The sequence below is a fragment of the Periophthalmus magnuspinnatus genome, chromosome 19, assembly GCF_009829125.3.
Source record: "Periophthalmus magnuspinnatus isolate fPerMag1 chromosome 19, fPerMag1.2.pri, whole genome shotgun sequence".
In the NCBI taxonomy this organism is placed as follows: domain Eukaryota; kingdom Metazoa; phylum Chordata; class Actinopteri; order Gobiiformes; family Gobiidae; genus Periophthalmus; species Periophthalmus magnuspinnatus.
In genome coordinates, this window is record NC_047144.1 from 12,706,434 (window position 1) to 12,725,965 (window position 19,532).

General features: G+C 37.0%; 2 protein-coding genes across 2 annotated transcripts; one reads left to right on the plus strand and one right to left on the minus strand.

Annotated features, from left to right (window-relative positions):
- Window positions 1-971: 971 nt before the first annotated feature.
- Window positions 972-7,604, minus strand: twnk (twinkle mtDNA helicase). The gene is made up of 7 exons (XM_033985282.2): window positions 7,545-7,604; window positions 6,649-7,294; window positions 5,573-6,275; window positions 4,405-4,645; window positions 3,817-3,924; window positions 2,845-2,986; window positions 972-2,176 (listed from the first exon to the last, which is right to left on the minus strand). Exons 2-7 carry the CDS (start codon window positions 7,264-7,266, stop codon window positions 1,859-1,861), a joined length of 2,130 nt encoding a protein of 709 aa, XP_033841173.1. The 5' UTR covers window positions 7,267-7,294; window positions 7,545-7,604; the 3' UTR covers window positions 972-1,858.
- A 213-nt stretch (window positions 7,605-7,817) lies between these two features.
- mrpl43 (mitochondrial ribosomal protein L43) lies at window positions 7,818-11,262 on the plus strand. Its single transcript, XM_033984704.2, has 3 exons — window positions 7,818-8,077; window positions 8,421-8,527; window positions 9,766-11,262. Exons 1-3 carry the CDS (start codon window positions 7,947-7,949, stop codon window positions 9,981-9,983), a joined length of 456 nt encoding a protein of 151 aa, XP_033840595.1. The 5' UTR covers window positions 7,818-7,946; the 3' UTR covers window positions 9,984-11,262.
- The last annotated feature ends 8,270 nt before the right edge of the window (window positions 11,263-19,532 follow it).

A 19,532-nucleotide genomic window follows, 5' to 3' on the forward strand; every position in this document is an offset into this window, starting at 1 on the left:
AATGAGTATCTAGATTTGATACTCAGGTATTATACTGACCACTGAGGATTTTTGAGAACTAATTATGAAGTATAGTCACTTAATGATGTGATGTCTGCAAACCTGTTTTAACAACTTCCTTTTTGCAACAATACCCCAAAAATGGGAAGTTACGGTTTAAAAGTTCCTTGATACAAAACACCTGCCACTAAAAGAGCCTAATAATTCTCATTATGTTTGTTTTTGCTGACACAGAAGCGACTAAAATTCAATAAACTTCTTGAAACATTAATGCGATTCGCTGTAGAGGATAACACTGCACTTTCTAGAGGCAGATGAATCAGCTCAGTGGCCACACCATAAGACAACGGCTCATTAAAGATTCAGAGGGTTGTTTCAAGGAGGGTTTTGTATTTATTAAAGGTCACTTTAACTAAATTATGTATTATGTAATGTTATACGGTAGCCAAAAACAATTGTAACTACTGAACTGTCCACTTTAATAAAAACGTACATGATAATTATTCTTAGTGAGTCAATTTGGCTTTCTTTTAGGATTATTTTCTGAAGATGTGTTTTATTCTTTGATTTTAAAACAGGCTGCAGCTAATGGTGATATGACAAAAAATGAATCACTTTTGTAATGCATCATAATGAAGAAAAACAAATTTGTACTCAATTCCATTTTGACATAAGAAAAAATAATAAATGAGTCTGAATATTAATTTCCTTAACATAAACAGCAGTAATAAACATCTGTATGTTCTGTAACACAAAACTGTCAAATTTCTTCTTCCAAAATCTGAACTCACAACTGGGTCAAGTTACTTCTAAGTTGTATTGTAATGTAAGTGATAACATTAAAAAAAAACAAAAAAAAAACCCAAAAACATCCTGGTCTTAATAAGGGCAGTTTTATGTCTGACCTCAATCAACCTCAGCTGACACCGCCCCCTACTGACCATAAAGAAAAACACAAACCTATATTGGATTTTTTGTACAGTAGTTTAATACAAAAGAGGTATTTGTATAAATCAGTAGAAAGCACTTTTTAAATGTTTTATACATGAAAACACTGACACTTAACAGAACATTATCAACAATGTTTAACACTTTATACCTTCAAACCGGTATTTAAACTGAAATCATTAAACTCTTTAATTTCACATTGAGTGTGATGCAGATAGGCTGTAGCTTATTTAATAAAGCATCTAATACTATTAGATTTTGAGTTACAACTTCATCTGAAAGGGGCATGCATTTTTAATTTGGAAGTATAAAAGGGAAAATCATATTCGTGTAAATTTGAAAGTGCCTAATAAAAATGATTTGGTATATTCAGTAAAATATATAAAACGTCAGTTTATGTCAAAATACAGTAGCTCATATAAAAGGTACATCATCTTACATATTTTCCATTATGTACAACATGTAGAATGTAAGAATATAAATGTACTAATATAATTTTAAAGGTACACTATCAAACTTTTCTGGGAGAGCGTCTGCAATTAGCTTGATACAGCTTTGCCTGAAATGTTCCACAGTTTGGCATTTAGCTTGACTATCTTGTGTTTATTTATTATAGGTGTTTTTTTATTACTAAACACAAATTCTTACTGTGAGTCGGCTGGCCACTCCACAGTTCAGATATGTAACTTAGCTTGGTGGGGGTCACATGCTTGTCTCCATGGTGATAGACAAGTTTGATGACACACTGTGGAACATTACATACAAAAATGATAACATCCCCATGGAGAAAAGCACATGGCAACCAAAAAAAGTTGCATAGTGCACCTTTAATTGTACATACTGAATACTGAGATATACATTATTAAAACTAAAACTTTGAAGCTTGCACAGCTCTAAATAACAGTTCGTTTTATTTCTGGTTGTTTTCACTTGCTGTAGCAGTTTTAGTCTTTGTTGTTTTAGACACTTTTTCTTTTTTGACCTCGTCCTTCTTCAATGCAGCGTCAGGTCCCGGGAGATCGTCAGTTTCACTCTTTGTTGGCTTTTTGAACTTGTGCTTACCTTTAACAGGAGCAGAGAAAGTGAGAGAGGATTTGATGAAGTCCAGAGGGAAGATGCCTACGTCGCCATCAAAACGGTTCTTCGTGACCTGAAGAGATCTGCGGCCAGGGCAGGTCACCAACTTCTTCTCCTGCAAAATCAGCACGTTGTCTGCTTCCTGAGACGCCTGGGAGAAGATATAAGAGCAGTTAAACAATTTATGTTCCGTTTTGTGTTTAGATCATTGACAAAAAGAGCACCTAAATGGGACAAAACTAAATCTGTACTTGGATGATTGCAGATCAAAGGTGCTTTTTTCTCTTTTTAATTTTTTTTTTTTTTTAATTGAAATAAGGCAGTACAAACACATACAAAAACATAACATTGCCATTTTAAAAAAAAACTGCAAGGCTGTTTTTTCAGGCAGCAGGTGAAGATGATGGACGCTTCAAACACCCCAAAAATGCATTTAGCCATTACAGGGACTTACAAAAATGTTTAATGATGTAAAAATGTTACTCATTTCTGCTTTATCTGAGAACTAACATCTTATATAAATATATAAATGTATATCACATTGTATATCACGTTTTTTGGTGAGACTAAACCAACACAGATGAATGCTACTGAATCTTTTTCTTTTCTGTTTTGCAGAAAGCAAATTACACATAATTGCGTTTGTGTGTTCTGCAAAGTTTTACAAAGACAGTAGCAGCTAGGTACTGTCAGTCAAAATTGTCTGCGAGCTAGAAACTCACCTAAACTTTCTGATTGGGAGGTTTATTATTTCTGATTTATGTCAAAACTTGGCAGAAATTGAATTGAGGATCATATTACGTTTTCTGAAAATTGTACCTTTGCCGAACCGAAGATGGATGCAGTTTGAAGCTCTCGGTCGTCTTCCTCTTTTCTCGGGTGAATGATCAACGTGACGTGACAGCTGCTGTTAGTGGCAAACTTCCTGAATGCTGCAATGATATGGTCCTGTACTGCAAACCTACAGACAAAGACATACATTTAATTATGGAATCTGAAAAATCGCATCTAGTAACCTGAAGATTAGAATCGATTAGCCTTTAATATTTCATCATGGGGAAATTCATGTTGGACAAGCAATGGGAAGACCAATACCACACAATAGATGGTACCAGTGACATCCAGCATCAACCCAGTGGTGGCGGTTATTATGGAAACCTGACAAAATAGCAGCAAATAGCTAGCTAGCTAGGTAGCTCACTGTGTATCAAAGCTAACAGTCACCTTTATTAAAATTGGAAATCATAAAATAAACAACCTATTCAATGAAATTAATTAAAATAAAGACTACTCAATAATTTTTATACGTGGAATACTTCAGTTTGTGGTGTTGTTGTAATATTTATTATGCCTGAAAATTGGCTTTAGCGTTGGCTACTATCTCTCTTTCTAAGCACAGAAGTGTCCTGTAGTGAATTTAACATGTTTCTGCTCCTGTCCACTGCCTTATCTTTAAATATTTATTCATTTTAGCGTAACTCGGCAAAAACCTCAGCGATACAATTGGACAGGAAGTAGTGATGCTAACAGTGAGGTTGCCAGGCACTGTGGTGCACAGAGCCTATTATTCCTAATTCATCAATGATTTCCAGTGCCTGCAAATTGTACCTAGCCCTGATGCTAAAAATATACACTGCACAACACATGTCTAAACAAAACATGTAGCACATTAAATCATCCAAAGCGTACAAAGTAGATAGCAGACCTGAACTAGTATCCATCCAAGAAAATGTCAAATATTTAATTACATACAAATCGAATATAATACACGTTTACTAATTGTATACATACTTGTCTACCGTGAGGTTTTCTTGCCCCATCATGAACTGCAGGTTGTCAATTATAACGTGGTTGATGTCGTAGAGGTACACCGCGTGCTGCATTGTATCGAGAACAGTCCTGTATAGAAAACAATGGAGTCATTAACATTTTTTAATTTACATGAAATAAGCAATTTTATCTTAAGTTAAAGGAGACATACCGGTATATGAAATCATAACGGTCTCCCACATCAGACTTGTATTTTTGATTGATTCATGCATGTTTAAGTAATCCTATATTGTCCTGCATTTGAGGCTTGAGTGCTCAGTACATTTCTGTTTTCACCTACCCCCTAACAGTCATGTTTCTGTACATAAGTGTGATTCAAACAATTCTGATTTCTACTCAAGTGGGTTAAAAAATACCACATAATAATTTTTCAATAAAAACATGCAACTGAAAATCAGATGCTTGCAACAGTGAAATGTCAATATGAAAAGGCAGCCTCTCAGTTCACTATGTTGAATGATATAAAATCTTGATCTATATATGCTATTTTACAGGTACTTAGTATTAAATCATAACACATGTCGTCTTTATGGTATCTTGGCAACTTACTTGATATTTTGCTGTCCGTGGAAAGTCATAAAATACAACGGCAGCTCTTCAAACTTGTCCGCCCAGTAGTCATATTGTTCTAAATTATCCTCCAGTCTCTGCATGGCAAACTGTGTGAGCATGATCTTAGCCAGACGAACGTTGTTGATTTCAAAGCTTCCCCATAAAGTGTTGACCCCCTGCATACTAAGGTCCAGGGCCAGCTCACTGATGAAGGTAGTCTTTCCGCTTCCTGTTGGACCTAGTAAACAACATGCAAAAGTAAATAAACAAAATAATATTACAAAGGTTTTTTTAATAACCTATAGCACTACAAAAACTACTACATGACTACTACTGTACCCCACCAACTACTATTACAATTATTATGATTTTTGTGCTTGAACCACAGACTTTGTGAATGCCAAGGTTACTTCGTGCTATTTTAAGATCAGTAAAAGTTATGTTAAATTATTCCCAAAAAATAATCAAATATAAATATTCCTATAAGGTTCTATAGTACACAAAATTGACTCTTGTGATGTTGTGCCTACTGAAAAACTACCCTGGAGTTGTGTTTTTTTTCATTCACACATGTTTAAGTAACCCCTTATTATTAGTCTGTCTACATCTCCAAAGCTCAAAATGCTCTGTTCCACCATGTGATGTCATGAAGTGATAGTTCAGTAGAGATTGGCAATTCCAGGGCTGAAATCATCCAAATGATTCTAGTGAAAGTGTAAGGAATTTAAAAACACAGTGGAGCACTTCCTGTATTACCACATGACATCACAAGGTGGAAGTGTTTTTTTCAGTTTGAGAGAGGAATTCAGCCTAAAGGGTTTTGTGTGTTATACATGTGTGAATGAACCAAAACACAACTACAGGTATGTTTTTGAGGAAACGGATAAAAAAAAAAATAAAAAAATAATAATAATATAGGCCTTTTAAAAGAAAACATATTTACACTGTACTACTGAGAATACAAAATTATAGCCATTTTGTTTGTGAGTGTTTTTACTGCTACATCTCAGGCTATAATTTGTCACCCAATTTGGTGTATTTTATGATATGCAGTAATTATAGAGAAATGTCTGAAGACAACGTTGGTCCAAAATACACTAATTTGCATATTATTTGGTCTCTTATTTGATGTATTATAAATGTCCTGCATTTTAAATTATTCTACCTGTAAAAACTGTCAGCTCTCCTTTGCGATGTCCCTTGAGGATCCTATTGAGTTCTGGAAACCGTGTCCACTTGACACCTGCCACCTGGTCCTTGTTTAGAAGCTCCCCATAAACGTCCTCTCTCAACTGCTTAAATGACACTATAGACTTGTGTGCTGCCGGGATGGAGGTGCTTATAATACGGGATAAGTTTTTGCCCTCTGCCAGTGCCTCAATAGGACATGGTCTGAATTCTCCTGGTCTCACTAGCGAGCATCGTCTTAGACCCAGTTTTCTTGAGAAGATTTTGGACGATTCCCAGGACCGAATGTCTGCTCCTAGCCACAAAGTTACTCTTTTGAATTGTTCTAAATAAGGCAGGAGGATCGGTGGTAGGCAGCTGACTCCACGTGGAAGACTAACGCAGGGCAGTCCCGTAGCCTGGCTTACAGCTAATGTATCTAATTCACTTCCAGTCAAAACCACCTCTGTGTCCTTACGTCCCACCAAAGAAAAGCCAAATAAATTATAGTATGTGCTGATCCTGGGAACTGTAGCTTCATTATAGGTTACTTTGTCATTATCTGTGATTTGGGCAGATATGAGCTTAACACCCTTTAATGAACAGTCAGGTCCTCCAAACCAGGGGAAAACTAAGCTCTTTGTGGGCTTGAAGAGTCGCACACCAAACTTCTTCAGGGTTGCATTGGTAATTTTGGTAATCTGGAAGCAAAAATGAAATTATTTTTATAAGTACGGGTAAATAATTTTATGTTAAAACAAATCAAATTCAAGTAGATCATTCAAGGATCAAAACAAAATTGCAATCAATGTTTGGATAATAAACTTTAGCATACACAAAAAAGGTATATAATACAGCAACATGTTTATGGTATCCTTTGATTAAACTGGATAGCCCAAATCCAGAGTTCCTTGCCAATCCAAGCCAGTATATTTTATTTACTTTTCCAAAAAATGTCTTTAACTTGCAAAATATCCCACTTTTATCCAAGTACATTTTTTACCTAGCTATATTACCTTACTAGTTACGTAAACGAAATACATTTTAAAAAGGTAAGAAGGCAACATGTAGTACCTGGAACATAGTTTTAATCAGCTGTGCCTCTTCTTCAGTGACATCTGTGAGAGGGACAGAACTGGACCAGACCCTCTGCACCTCCTTCAGCTCTCTGTCTCTCTCCTCCTGCTCCTCTTCGCTCTCAGGATATCCCAGCAGCACAGAGGGGTTGAGGGCATCTTGGTCATCTTTCTGCATCACCTCAAGACAATCCTGAAGGTCCTCCCAGCTCCCCTCCACCAACGTGTCCGTACACAAAAACCTACCAGTAGTTTTGTCAATGAATAAGGAAAAGCTGTCTTTCCTTAAAGCAGAGTCCACAAAAATACTTGGGATGTGCAAACAGCTGTAGCCATCATGGAAATTTATATCTTTGGATCGTAGGTAATGTTTTATGTCAGTTACAGTTATAGGACTAATTGGGAACTCGCCACTAGATTTAGTGTCCTTTTTATAGGTCCTACAAATCCTTAAGTGGGCAGGCAGACTGAGTGGCACCATAAACATGGCAGGGGCAGGCTTGAAATAACTTTTGGGGGTAAAACGCAGGGAGAACAAAAGCCTCTGGTGGGGAAATTTTGGGGCTCCAACCTGTAAGAAACAGGTGGACCCCCTCAGCAGCAGGCTCCTCCACATCTTGGCACTGTGTTTCAAGCCATCGAGCCTAAAAGTAAAAGATCAAGAAAATAAAAACAAAAATAATCTAAAAATAAACGCAATATAATATATACAGTATAAATATTAGCTGACAAAATGTGTAGATATCTTGAGTGTCTTAAAGCATTGAAAAAGGTATGTGCATTCACTTTTATTCAATTTTACGTATTTAATTTGATAAGGATAAGCGAAGACGGATTATAATAAAAGACATAATTCGTATTAAGATGCCAGGCAAGAAGAAAAGAGTAGCTTACACGTTGTTTTCTTGGATGTCCTCCCCTCCATGCTTTGTCTGCCTTGCCCGGGCTTTTCGGTGTCCCATCAAAACAAGTTCGTGTGTCCCATAACCCAAAGGTACCGCACAAAACATCCAGTGATATCAACGCAACATTACAATTATTACTGTAACTATTCATTTTAAATAAAAATTCGTTTTTTTAAATAATTCTTAATCCAGTCTAAAGATATTAATATGTATTTCCCACACATTTATAATCAGCATCAGCGCCTTTCGGACACATTTTGCTGACGGACCAAGATGTTCACGCTTCGATACATGTCCGTCAATTTGTCCTCTACAGAAATCGTTCTATAACGTCTTATTTTATATTTTTTTTTATCCACCCGCTGTCTTATAGATTAGTATATCAATAAACATGACTTCAAGAGGGACACCGAGTCGATTTCTCAAAAGCGTCCTTCAAAACGGAGTCGGGCGATACGTTTGTCAGCTTAAACGCGTCTCCATCATCTTTTCCAAAAACGCACAGAGCTCATTAGGAGTCAGGTAAAAGCATTTTTTTTTCTGTTTCATTGTTACTTGACTGTTCTCGGGTATTGATAACGTTCGTTTGTTGTTGATCACATCTACCTAAATCCTCAAGACGTTTCGAATAGTGTTGAATTGTATAATTTTAGCTGCTAGATTACCCTAACCCCATATGACAAACAACAACAAACTAAATGTTTCCTTCTGCCTTTTAAAACGTACATTTTACATTTAAACTGCAATATAATACAAAATCACAATCATAAGCGGAATGTCTTATTAATCTAATCAAAGGAAAGTAATGTGACGTTGTAATTTGTTTTAACAATCCAATTAATTTTATCCATTTCTTTTCCAACAGAGATTTTATTGAGGAAGGAGTGGTGGATTATGCAAAGAACAACCCAGGGACAGTCGTATATGTGTCGCCTCAGACCTGTAGAATCCCAAAGATCGTAGCTGAATATTGTGAGTACTCTTTAAGTAACTGTAACCATACAGGAAAATTGCTGTAAATCTGTAGTTATTTCTTGTTGTACTGGCCACATGGGTGCTCTAAATTTTCCCTTTAATCAAAAACTAAAATATGGTCATGCATAAAATTTTTAAGACTCTTTAAACCGTGACTGATGTAATATGTGAATTCTTTATTATACAATTAATAGCTGAACATGTGCAAGAGTGAAGATACACTGCCTGGCCAAAAAAAAAAAAGTCACCACCTGGATTTAACTAAGCAAATAGGTACAAGTCTCCTATTGTTGGTCTAGGTCAGAGCTGTCCAAACTACGGCCCAGGGGCCAAATGCGGCCCTCAGATCAATTTTTGCTGGCCCGCATGCCTCCTCCTAAACTGGCCCAATTGATCAGGAAGTAATTTTTTCTACAAATTGAAGTTTCTACCTCTATAACCTGAATAACATCACATTACATTGTGACACAGACCTAAAAATAATCTTCCAAGTCTTATTAAAGGTACAAGTCTGTCAAACCTGTGTTAAATCCACCATTTGACTCCCTGTATCAACACTGGTCTGTGGCCCTCGGCCTCAAATATTTTTCAGTATGCGGCCCTCGGTGAAAAGAGTTTGGACACCCCTGGTCTAGGTCTAGGTTCAGCAACAGTATGTGCTCAAAGAACGAGGTGAGCTGACTACCTGAATATACTGAATGGATTTTTTCTTCCCTGATGGCACGGGCATATTCCAAGATGACAATGCCAGGATTCATCAGGCTCAAATTGTGAAAGAGTGGTTCAAGGAGCATGAGAGATCATTTTCACACATGGATTGGCCACCACAGAGTCCAGACCTTAACCCCATTGAGAATCTTTGGGATGTGCTGGAGAAGGCTTTGCACAGACGTCAGACTTTAACATCATCAATGCAAGATCTTGGTGAAAAATTAATGCAGCACTGGATGGAAATAAATCTTGTGACATTGTAGAAGCGAAATCGAAACAATGCCACAGCAAATGCATGCCATAATCAAAGCTAAAGGCGGTCCAACGAAATATTAGTGTGTGTGACCTTTTTTTTGGTGGTGACTTGTTTTTTGGCCAGGTAATGTAGATATTGCATTCATTTCTTCTTTTGTCAGACAGGGGGCGTCCTAACACCATCAAATGAACATACTCCTGCTTTGAAGTTCTTGGCTTGCTCTTTGCCACTGACACTGTTCCATATGATTTTTTTTTCTTTTCTGCAGTAAATGGCAACGTGAGGGAGGAAATCATCACATCCAAAACTGCGCCACAGATTTCGGAGCTTTTGACCAAACTGACAAATCAGTCGGGGCTTGACATTATCCGCATTCGAAAGCCCTTCCACACAGACACCCCAAGTATCCAGGGACAATGGCACCCCTTCACCAACCGGCCTCCTTCCATTGGCCCCATAAGACCACAGAAAACAGATGCACATTAAAGACTGAATTTCATAAATAAACATAGATTAAAAAAGTGCTTGTAAAGTATGGTTATTTGAAACTTGTGCAGATTGCATACATAAATAAATACGCAGTTTGTGGGAGAAACAAAAATATATATTATGGCAGCCAGGCAGGTGCCATGGCACTGTGGTTCACAGTTCCACCTCAGAGCATATGTGAAATCTTTCTCAGAGCATATGTAAAATCTTTTCTGTGTTAAGTTTGCATGTTTTTCATGTTGTTTGCCAAACTCCTAATCATGTATTCTGGGGCCAGAACCTTCCTGGATGTATTTAGGTCAGATTGAGCGAAATAGTCTAGCACTGAAACAGGATTACACCACAATGTAAAATTACAAAAAGATTATCAAAATGAAGTACATACCTGCATGAAACCCTTTAAACCAAGACCAAATTATATCTAATTATATAAACTAGAACTAGTTTCTAGACCAAGAACAAGTTCTCAGTAATGCAACAATGCCCTAAAAATGAATTTAAAACTCAGAAATGTTTGTTCCAAACAGTCTGAGCCGAGCATCTAATTGGACATTTGTTAGCTGCGTTTTTTCTTTTTAATATGGTGCTGCCGTCGTCAATATTGCACTAACAATAGGCTGCATTACTCATTTACTGTGGAGTGTTCCTTATAGATATTCTTATTCAATACAGAACCTCTTTCAAATACAGTATCTTGTAAAGGTTATTAAAGCTGTGGTCGCCCTCCATTTTTCTGTGCCCTTTCTCTCAGCTGGTGGCAGAAGTAGAGACTTTTGGCTTAATTCAATCGGGACTGTGCATTGAAATCCACCAAGTCCTGTCCTCCGAGTCCCACATTCAAATTGATGCGACACCTCTGCGCCAGGCCACTGTCCCCTCGAATACTAACAAGCCGGTACTTGTAAATCTTGAAATAACCTTGGGATTTTAAACAAGTATTACCGTACATTGAACACATAATCTGTAGAAAAAGTGCTTAGGTGCAATGCTGTCTGAATATTGCAGTAGCGTTCTCTGTCCTATTATGTTTGATGGATGAAGTAATTACCCAAGTCATCACACAAAACAACGTCAGGTGTATTTCTGCTTTAATTGCGTAACAACACAAGGGATGTACAGGTTTTTTTAACAGTTTGATACAACGGGGAGTGTTTTTTAAAACTGAAAATCTGGATATGACAGATGGCACGGCAATAGCTGGAGGGACGACGCTTAACCTCTGGCACAAAGACGTCCTCTGTGGTGACTGTGGAAGTGAAAACGTGTTTGCAGAATATTTGTCCACATTTATGTAGTCTACTTCTTTTCTTTCTTTCTTTTTACATTTATATATTTCAAACAATACTGCATTATAAAAAGCTAGAAATAAAAAAGAATCAAAATTTTGTTTTGTTTACTAGCTCCCTGTCAGCTTCAGAACTGATTTTAAGATTGTGATGATGGTTTTTAAATATCTCCATAGATTCGCCCCTCCCTGTCTCTCTGAGCTTCTTTCTGTCCATGTTCCCACTAGAACTTTGAAATCAGCAGACCAGATGATTTTGGATGTTCCATGGTCCTGGCTAAAAACTAGAGGGGACTGGGCTTTTTCTGTAGCTGGTCCCAGACTCTGGAACAATCTTCTTCTGTGTATTAGAACAGCCCAATATTTAAATATTTTTAAATCTTTGTTGAAAATGCATTTGTTTGCACTGGCTTTTAACATAAGATGAACATGCCACTTGTGCTGTGTTGTTTTATTGTGTTTTTGCATGTTTTGTTTTATAAGTTTGCACTTTTTGCAGCTGTGGTTGTTTTTAAATCTGCTTTATAAATACATTTGACTTGACTTCATAACAGTACAAATAACAACTTAAAGTAATATAAATAATATAATTTATATAACTTATTAAAAGAATAAATTGTGTTGTCAGGTACGAATTTTAACTGTCCACTATATAACTTCTCCCTCGCCGCCTGCTCGTCCCCATGGGGATCTTATTGCTTTGTGTGGAATGTTACACAGTATGACATTAGTTCTGCTGCTCATCTTGTCTTGCATTTATTCACCTACTGTTTTTTTTGTTTCTCAAAAATACCATGAAAAACCTTTTTGAGCTTTAGTTCAGTAGAGATGGGTAATTCCAGGACTGGAATTGGCCAAATGATTTTATTGAAGGAATTTAAGTCTGGAATTTAAAAACACAGTGGAGCACTTCCTGTATTACCACATGACATCACAAGGTAGAACAGAGTGTTTTCAGTTTGAGAGAAGAACACAGCCTAAAGAGCAGAGTTTGTGAGAATGAAACAAAACAACTCCAGGTATGTTTGTGACAAGAAAACAACATTATAACATAGATCATAAAATAGCGTAATATGAGTCTTTTAAAAGTTAGTGACGTACTTTTCAAATTGCTAGTAAATTAGTATTTATTTTTTAAACGGTATAGGTAAGCCATATGTGTAGTGACAAGAGACATGATCTGAATACTGAAGACGAAAGTTAAGTTTAAGTTAAGTATTGCAGTGAAGTCTTGTACTTATGGGAGAGGATGGGCTGCATCCAGATTGCACTTGACAGACGTATAGATGCAATTTCTCTGTGTGACTGCTGAGAAGAGCAACACTGCGCCGAGCTGTTGTGAATGTAAATGATCTCAAATATACGGGCCAATATATAAACACAATGCACTGTTGCGGATTTAGCCAGCACTAAATCAGAACTAAACCAGATCTAAACTGGGAGTAAAAATATGTGCTGCAGTAGCCAGTTGTGTCAAGCCCTGATAATCTGCTCTATATAAGAGTGAAAATAGCTTGTTTTGTTCTAAACTTAGAAGGACCAAGCAAGGACTATGGGTGTGTTCATCGTTGTCTTGGTTTAGTCCTGGTTTAAGGCCAGTTTAGTCTTGATGTAGACTTGGTTTGGTCCTGTTTTAGTCTTGGTTTAGTCCAGGTCTAGCTCAGGATTAGTTAAAAATGTAGTCTCAGTTTAGTCCCACTTTGTTTCAACAAATGTGAATGTGCTCTAAAGGAATTAAAATAGCTCTTAATTTGATCACATGCATCCAGGTTCAGTCCAGACTTAATCCTGGTTTAAACTCAGTTTAGCCTTGATGCAGACTTGGTTTGGTCCTGTACTAGTCCTGGTTTAGTCCCGGTCTAGTCCAGGATTAGTTCCAAATTTTGCCCCAGTTTAGTCCCAGTTTTGGTGTAATGTATGTGCAAGTGTGAACCGTAAAAGAAGTAAAATCTCTCTTAATCTGTTCACATCCATCCAAATTTAATCCAGACTTAATCCTGGTTTAAACCCACTTCAGTCTTGATGTAGACTTGTTTTGGTCTAGTTCTAGTTTAGTCCTGTCTAGTCAAGGGTTTGTCTCACTTTAATCCCAGTTTTAATGTGGTTTGTATGAAAGTTTCAAAGCACCATCTGCATCTAATTTCAGGCCAACTTTGCTGAATGTAGGAATTCATATTATCTGTGAACAATGGTGTGAGGATGTTTAGCCTGTTGTGTCACGCCTGCTTCCTGTGTTTATCTATGGGACTAATTATGGAGATCAGCCTCGACTCTCATCACACTGGCGTCGCCCAATGGGAGTGGGCAGAGTTTGACCCACCAAAGGACACACAAGGGCTCTATATAAAGGATGCTGTTGCTAAGTTACAACCTCCGCTGTCCCTCACTGCTCTCAAAGTAGCGTTCAACCTCAAATTATTCTAAAATCTAACAATGCTTCACTCTTTAAAAAAAAAAGCATGACAAGGTTCCAGATGGCATCACAACATTGTATAGGCCAATATTATAAGGGGGGGAGGGTTTTGTTTATTTTTTTTACATTGTTTTTGCTAATGCATTCACTCCCAAGTTCTATAAAAGTTAGATCAAACCAGATCTACTAACACTGTGGAAAGAAGAGTTTTGAATCAATGTAGATGTAATTAAAGGTCCTATATTACACACAACTGACTCTTGTGAGCTTTAAGCCATGTTAGAATGTTTTTATCTCCTCAAAAACATACCTGGAGTTGTGTTTTGTTTCATTCACACGTGTTTGAGTAACCCTCTGTCTACATCTCCAAAGCTTAAATACTCTGTTCCACCTTGTGATGTCATGGTGCTGTGTTTTACAAGTTAACAGTCTCCTTTTACTTTTAGTTCAGTAGAGATTGGCAATTCCAGGTCTGAAATTATCCAAATGGTTCGAGTGATGGTGTATAGAGTTTAAAAACACATTGAAGCACTTGTATTACCATGTGACATCACAAGGTGGAACAGAGAGCTTGTGATGAGAAAAACATTATAAAATAAATCAGAAAACAACGTAATACCGCCCTTTTAATGTGTAATATAGCGCATTTGACGATAACTGGCCAATTTACTGGCCAAAGATCTTTTGAATCCCACATGCCGGATTGTCCTGTGAAGTGGGAGTTAAGTTATTAGATTAAAGTAGTGGTTTTATTATTCACAACCACGTGGCTTATGTCCTGTTACTAATGACAACCATCCCCTTGTTGAGTAATGAGTTTGCACATCAAGAGCTCCAAAACGCTTTCACTTAAGTTAATTTATGCTCATGGAGGAAGTTGAAAGGATAAACTTGATGTCTTTGTTTCACATTAAAACCAAAGTAAATGCCAAAAGAGAATAAACGGCTTTGTGCAATCCGCCGTCTTGAATGAATGACATCATATAAAAACAACTTATTTAAATGAAATGCAAAATTAATACAAAATCATAGGGGATGTATTCTCAGCAGAGAGGGGTAGCCTTGCTGATTACCTCAATCTAAAAACAGCAGAGTGCCTAGAGAACTGAGTGAGAACATATTTCGCGTGTTGTTTCTGACCTCCCTTCAGGGCTGTTGACACCTACTGTTTTCTTCCCTGCGGCTCCACATAACACAAAGTGAATCTGTCAGCGTGAGAGCAAGCGTAAATAACTGAATAACACTGTATGACAACAAGCAGATGCGTACAAGATGCATGATAGCGTTTCGACAAAATGAAAAAATGAATGGGGGAAATGAATTCACTTTATACTAAACCATAGACTGTATAAAGAAGTGGACTGAGTGAGTGTGAAGTCACCCATAGCGTTCGGCTCCAGTCAAATGAAGCTCATTGAGGCTCACAGCTATAGGGGCCAATTTGGAGCCGAGTAGCAAATTAGGAATTCCTATCGCTCGTATCATAGCAACCAAAGAGCCAATATGGAGCGAGGCTGTTAAAGGTAACGCTCCTTCCTGCCCATACTGTTGGTTTAGCCGGGCGTGGGGCTTAGGAACGCTGTCAATCAAACCTGTTGCTAACGCTAGCGAGACTGACCTCAGGGAAAGAAGGTGCCTGATTTGTTAGTTATCAATGTTCATATGTTGCGTTACAGACACAATATTGAAATAAAAATACCAGCATCATGTAGAACCGGTTAATACGAACATTTTAAGACCAAAATGACGAGCCTGACAGCAGCAGTTACAGAAAGAGAACCGACAACGTTCCAATGTAAAGTGAATTAGAGTCAGATTGAACAGAGCCAGAAGTGCCCCCATGATCACTTCCTATTCGGAATGTGGCGGCTAGCAGGTTAGCTATGTCCATTTATATATACAGTCTATGTACTAAACCCACGTTTTCTTTGGTCATAGTCTATTGTGAAGTTAAAATGACAAATACAGTGTTGGTAGTCAATGGGTCTGCTATTTTTAATCAGAGGACGCTTTGACATGGCAGTGCAGTTCAGTGGAAATTGATTGTCCTTTAGGGAAGAAGCAGCAGCAACAATATTCACATACTTGAAGCTACGAGCCTTGGTGATAGTCCAATATACAGGGAAATACAGGTAAAGAAACCTTAGAAGGATTTAATACATACAATATAAATATAAATACTTTATTAGCAGTGTTTTGAAGTCAGTCAGGTACCATTATGAAACGCCATGTGCAACAAACACCTTTCTGTCAAAACTAATTACATTTCAACAATACCAAGTTCCTCCTTTGTTGCAGCCTTTTGCCTTTAACCACATTTGATACTGGCAACAAAAGAAAACAAAATACTTTTCAGATGTTAACTTTTCTGCCTGCCTCCTTTGAGATCTATCAAACAATTAAACTCATTTGTATTCCTCAAAAACACCTTGAAAAATAGGCATTCTAACAGAACTGGATCGCCTCTTCACAGGTATGACTTGTAACTTGACCTGGTGTTGACATCTGCCTGTCTTCATGGAGATAGATAAGTTTAATGCCATACCATGGAACATTCCAGATGAAACAATAATATCTCCATGGAGACAAGCACGTAGCAATCCCTCCATCAGAAGAGTTACATAGTGTATCTTTAATTTAGCTTCATATATGCAGTGGTGAAAGAAGTACTCAATTTTGTTACTTAAGTAAAAGTACAGATACAGAGGTAAAATGTTACGGTTACTGCTTAAGCAAAAGTATTTAAGTACCCGTTTAAAAATGTACTTTAAGAGTAACAAGCAAAATTTGTTAAAGTGCAAATTAAGTGATATTGATTTTAAAGTTATACATATTTTAGTCAACAGTAGCAATACGAATCAATTTCTGAACTTTTCTTATGAATTTTGTGTATTTATTTGTGTTTGCTCAAAACTGAAGCTTGAACTCGAAAACTTAAGTCAGGATATTTCCACGAACATGGTAAAAATAACCTCTCAAATCATATGAAAAGTACTTTTTACTTTTCAGTCAGTTCAAAAGTAGTGAGTAGAAAGTACAGATACTGCTCTAAAATGTAGTGAAGTAAAAAGTATCCACTGTAAAATGTACTTGAGTAAAGTACAGATACCTAAAAATTCTACTTAAGTACAGTACTTTACTACTTGCGCTTTGTGATCTTCCACCATTGAATATAGGCCACACACTGCCTGATGCAACGATGCCAGTGATGGAGGTACTTTGTTAAATCCGCTTCACCTGTCAGTGGCTATAATGTTACAGCTGTTTGCTTTATTTTACAAAAAACAAACACTGAATATCAAACACAAAATGCATACAAAACTTTGAACTAATACAGAACATGATAAACTGGTCATGAATTCAAAACTGTAACAATACAACTTAATCTGGCAAAACATTTCAAAACAAACACTTTGGCAACACAGTAATAAGACACAAAAAAGTTCCATAATGTCCTTTAATCTTTACCTCTTTAGTATCTACCATCTCATAGACCATTCTAAAGAGGAGCCTTAATGATGCCACAACTGCTATTTGTAAACTCAGCATGGACCTTGAAACAAAGGGTGAATGTGAGCGGGGAGGCTAATGGCTGATGCTATCGTTTGGAGGTGATTTGGAGACAGAGTTAGTGAGAAGAGATACAGCGAAGGACCAAAATGAACAAAGATTAAAAACAGCTTTATAGCCAAGAGTGGTAGTTCACAACTTTATACATCACTTGAGAAAAATATATGGCTTTTCTTGTGCCGTATTTAGAGGAAAAGTGAGGCTAAAGCAGGACAAAAAGAACTTAATGAAATATATATACAGGGATTAACCCAAAGAAAGTCACCTTGTTTAAACCGGGTCGAAACATGGCTTGGATTGGGACAAAACTTGGTATAAAAAGGGCTAATCCAGGACTAATAAGCCAAATAAACTATGTCAGGACCCAACCATGAGTAAAACAAGTCTAAATCAGAACTTACATTACATTCGGCAATATTAGATCAAGCAAAGGATTAAACTAAGACAGAAACTCCCAACGACTCCTGTGGTCTACGCTTAGATAAGACCTGCACACCACAGTTTGAGAACTACTAACCCATAATTAAAGGTTCACTGTGTAACTTTTTATGATGGAAACACCATAACTGCTTGTCTCAGTGGAGATATAGTAGTTATAGTATTACCTGGAATGTTGCAATATGGCATTAAACGTATCTATTGTCATGGAGTTGTTATAGCATTATTTCACAGTATGGCATTAAACATATCTATTGCCATGGAGATGTTATAGCATTGCTGGGAATTCTCTATGGAGATAGGCAGTTGATGCTACCAGACCAAGGTACAGGTCAGATCTGTGGAGACGCAGGCCAGTTTACAGTAAGAATACAATACACCTGTAATTGAATAAAAGCAAGATAGATACTTTTTTTCAAGGCAAAGCAATAACATCTTCATGGAGACAAACAAGTGGTAAAACCCCCAACCAGAAAGTTTCACAGTGCACCTTTAAACCTCGAACAAAAAGTGTGAACACAACTGAAATTCAATCTAAGCCAGAAATTTAAAATGCAGTTCATACTTCATCATTACTGGATCAGAGGACTCTTGATCTACCACCTGTATCCCCTGAATCACTGTTTTGTATAATTTGTCCAACTGATGTTTTTGTCAAATTCCACCTGCGAAAATGACACTGCTAAAAGCCGAACACACCGAAAAAACAAGATGGAGAACGGCCAAATGCTAGTGTTAGTGTCACGGCGGCATGAAAGATGCAACCTCTGACTCTCACAAGCCACAAAAGCTGACTCCGCACTTCCCCTGATCTTTATTTACAGCTGTCGTGACGTGTTTACTAAATACTTACAGATGAATTTCGGTCACTACTGATTTATACCATATTTTGTCACTCAGACGGTCACCTTGCTGGGAATATATACGCTATTGTGAGGTAAGCAATTTTAGCATCGCGGGGCTGGTCTATAATTGGTAACTGTATGTAGGTTTGCTATTTGAAGATGCTCATTATTCAACACGGATAAAATGGGCAAAAATACATGCTGGGGTTCCTGCGTGATGCAAAAATATCAAGTAAAAGTATTGTTAATATAGTAAAATAGTACAAATACTGTATTGTCTAATGAATTATTTTGGCATCTGAATAGGAAGTGTATATATTTATAGCCTACCACGTTTATTAGTACCAAGGGTGTGATTCTTCATTTGGTGGACATGGGCTGCTAGATGTTTTGGTAATTTTTGATTGTTAAAGTATAATCAGTAAACAGTTAGAGCAGGTAGTGACTTAACAAATAAATACTGTTGAGTGTATAGCCATATTGTCATAATGTGTAAGCCTGAGATCCACAGCCCTAATTAGTACTACTATAACATAATGTAAACCCATTTATTTTCTGCTTATGGTGCAACATTTTGTCAGCAAAGTAAACTCTCCTTAAAGGTACAGTATGTAACTTTCTGCATAATTCCATTAAAAAAGAAAGTTAAAACCATACTTGGGAACATTCTCCATGGAGATAGACACGTTAGACTGTGGCAGATTAGAGCCAAAGGAACAACATTTCAATAGAATCAAGCTCGCTCAGAGTAGGGACACATTTTTCAAAACATTTTCAGCTCAATAAACTCAACCAAAATAATAATAATAATAATAATAATAATAATAATAATGATGATGCTTTTATTTTTTACTCAAGGTACTTACTGTGGCTTTACCAGTAATCACATTTCCTTAAAAAACTACATTTATTACTTGAGCAAAATAATTTATCACTTATGTATTTGGTTTTATTTATTTCCACTTCTGAAAACTTGTATTAATGGGGTTTTAACA

Excerpts from the sequence above, each read along its gene's own strand:
- twnk (XM_033985282.2), bottom strand. The coding sequence starts at position 7,266 with ATGTGGAGGAGCCTGCTGCTGAGGGGGTCCACCTGTTTCTTACAGGTT. Across the intron at positions 2,987-3,816 it reads GAAAACCTCACGGTAGACAA|GTTTGCAGTACAGGACCATA; the intron begins GTATGTATACAA and ends CTTTGTCTGTAG. Across the intron at positions 2,177-2,844 it reads CCATCTTCGGTTCGGCAAAG|GCGTCTCAGGAAGCAGACAA; the intron begins GTACAATTTTCA and ends ATCTTCTCCCAG.
- mrpl43 (XM_033984704.2), top strand. The coding sequence starts at position 7,947 with ATGACTTCAAGAGGGACACCGAGTCGATTTCTCAAAAGCGTCCTTCAA. Across the intron at positions 8,078-8,420 it reads CAGAGCTCATTAGGAGTCAG|AGATTTTATTGAGGAAGGAG; the intron begins GTAAAAGCATTT and ends CTTTTCCAACAG. Across the intron at positions 8,528-9,765 it reads AAAGATCGTAGCTGAATATT|TAAATGGCAACGTGAGGGAG; the intron begins GTGAGTACTCTT and ends TCTTTTCTGCAG.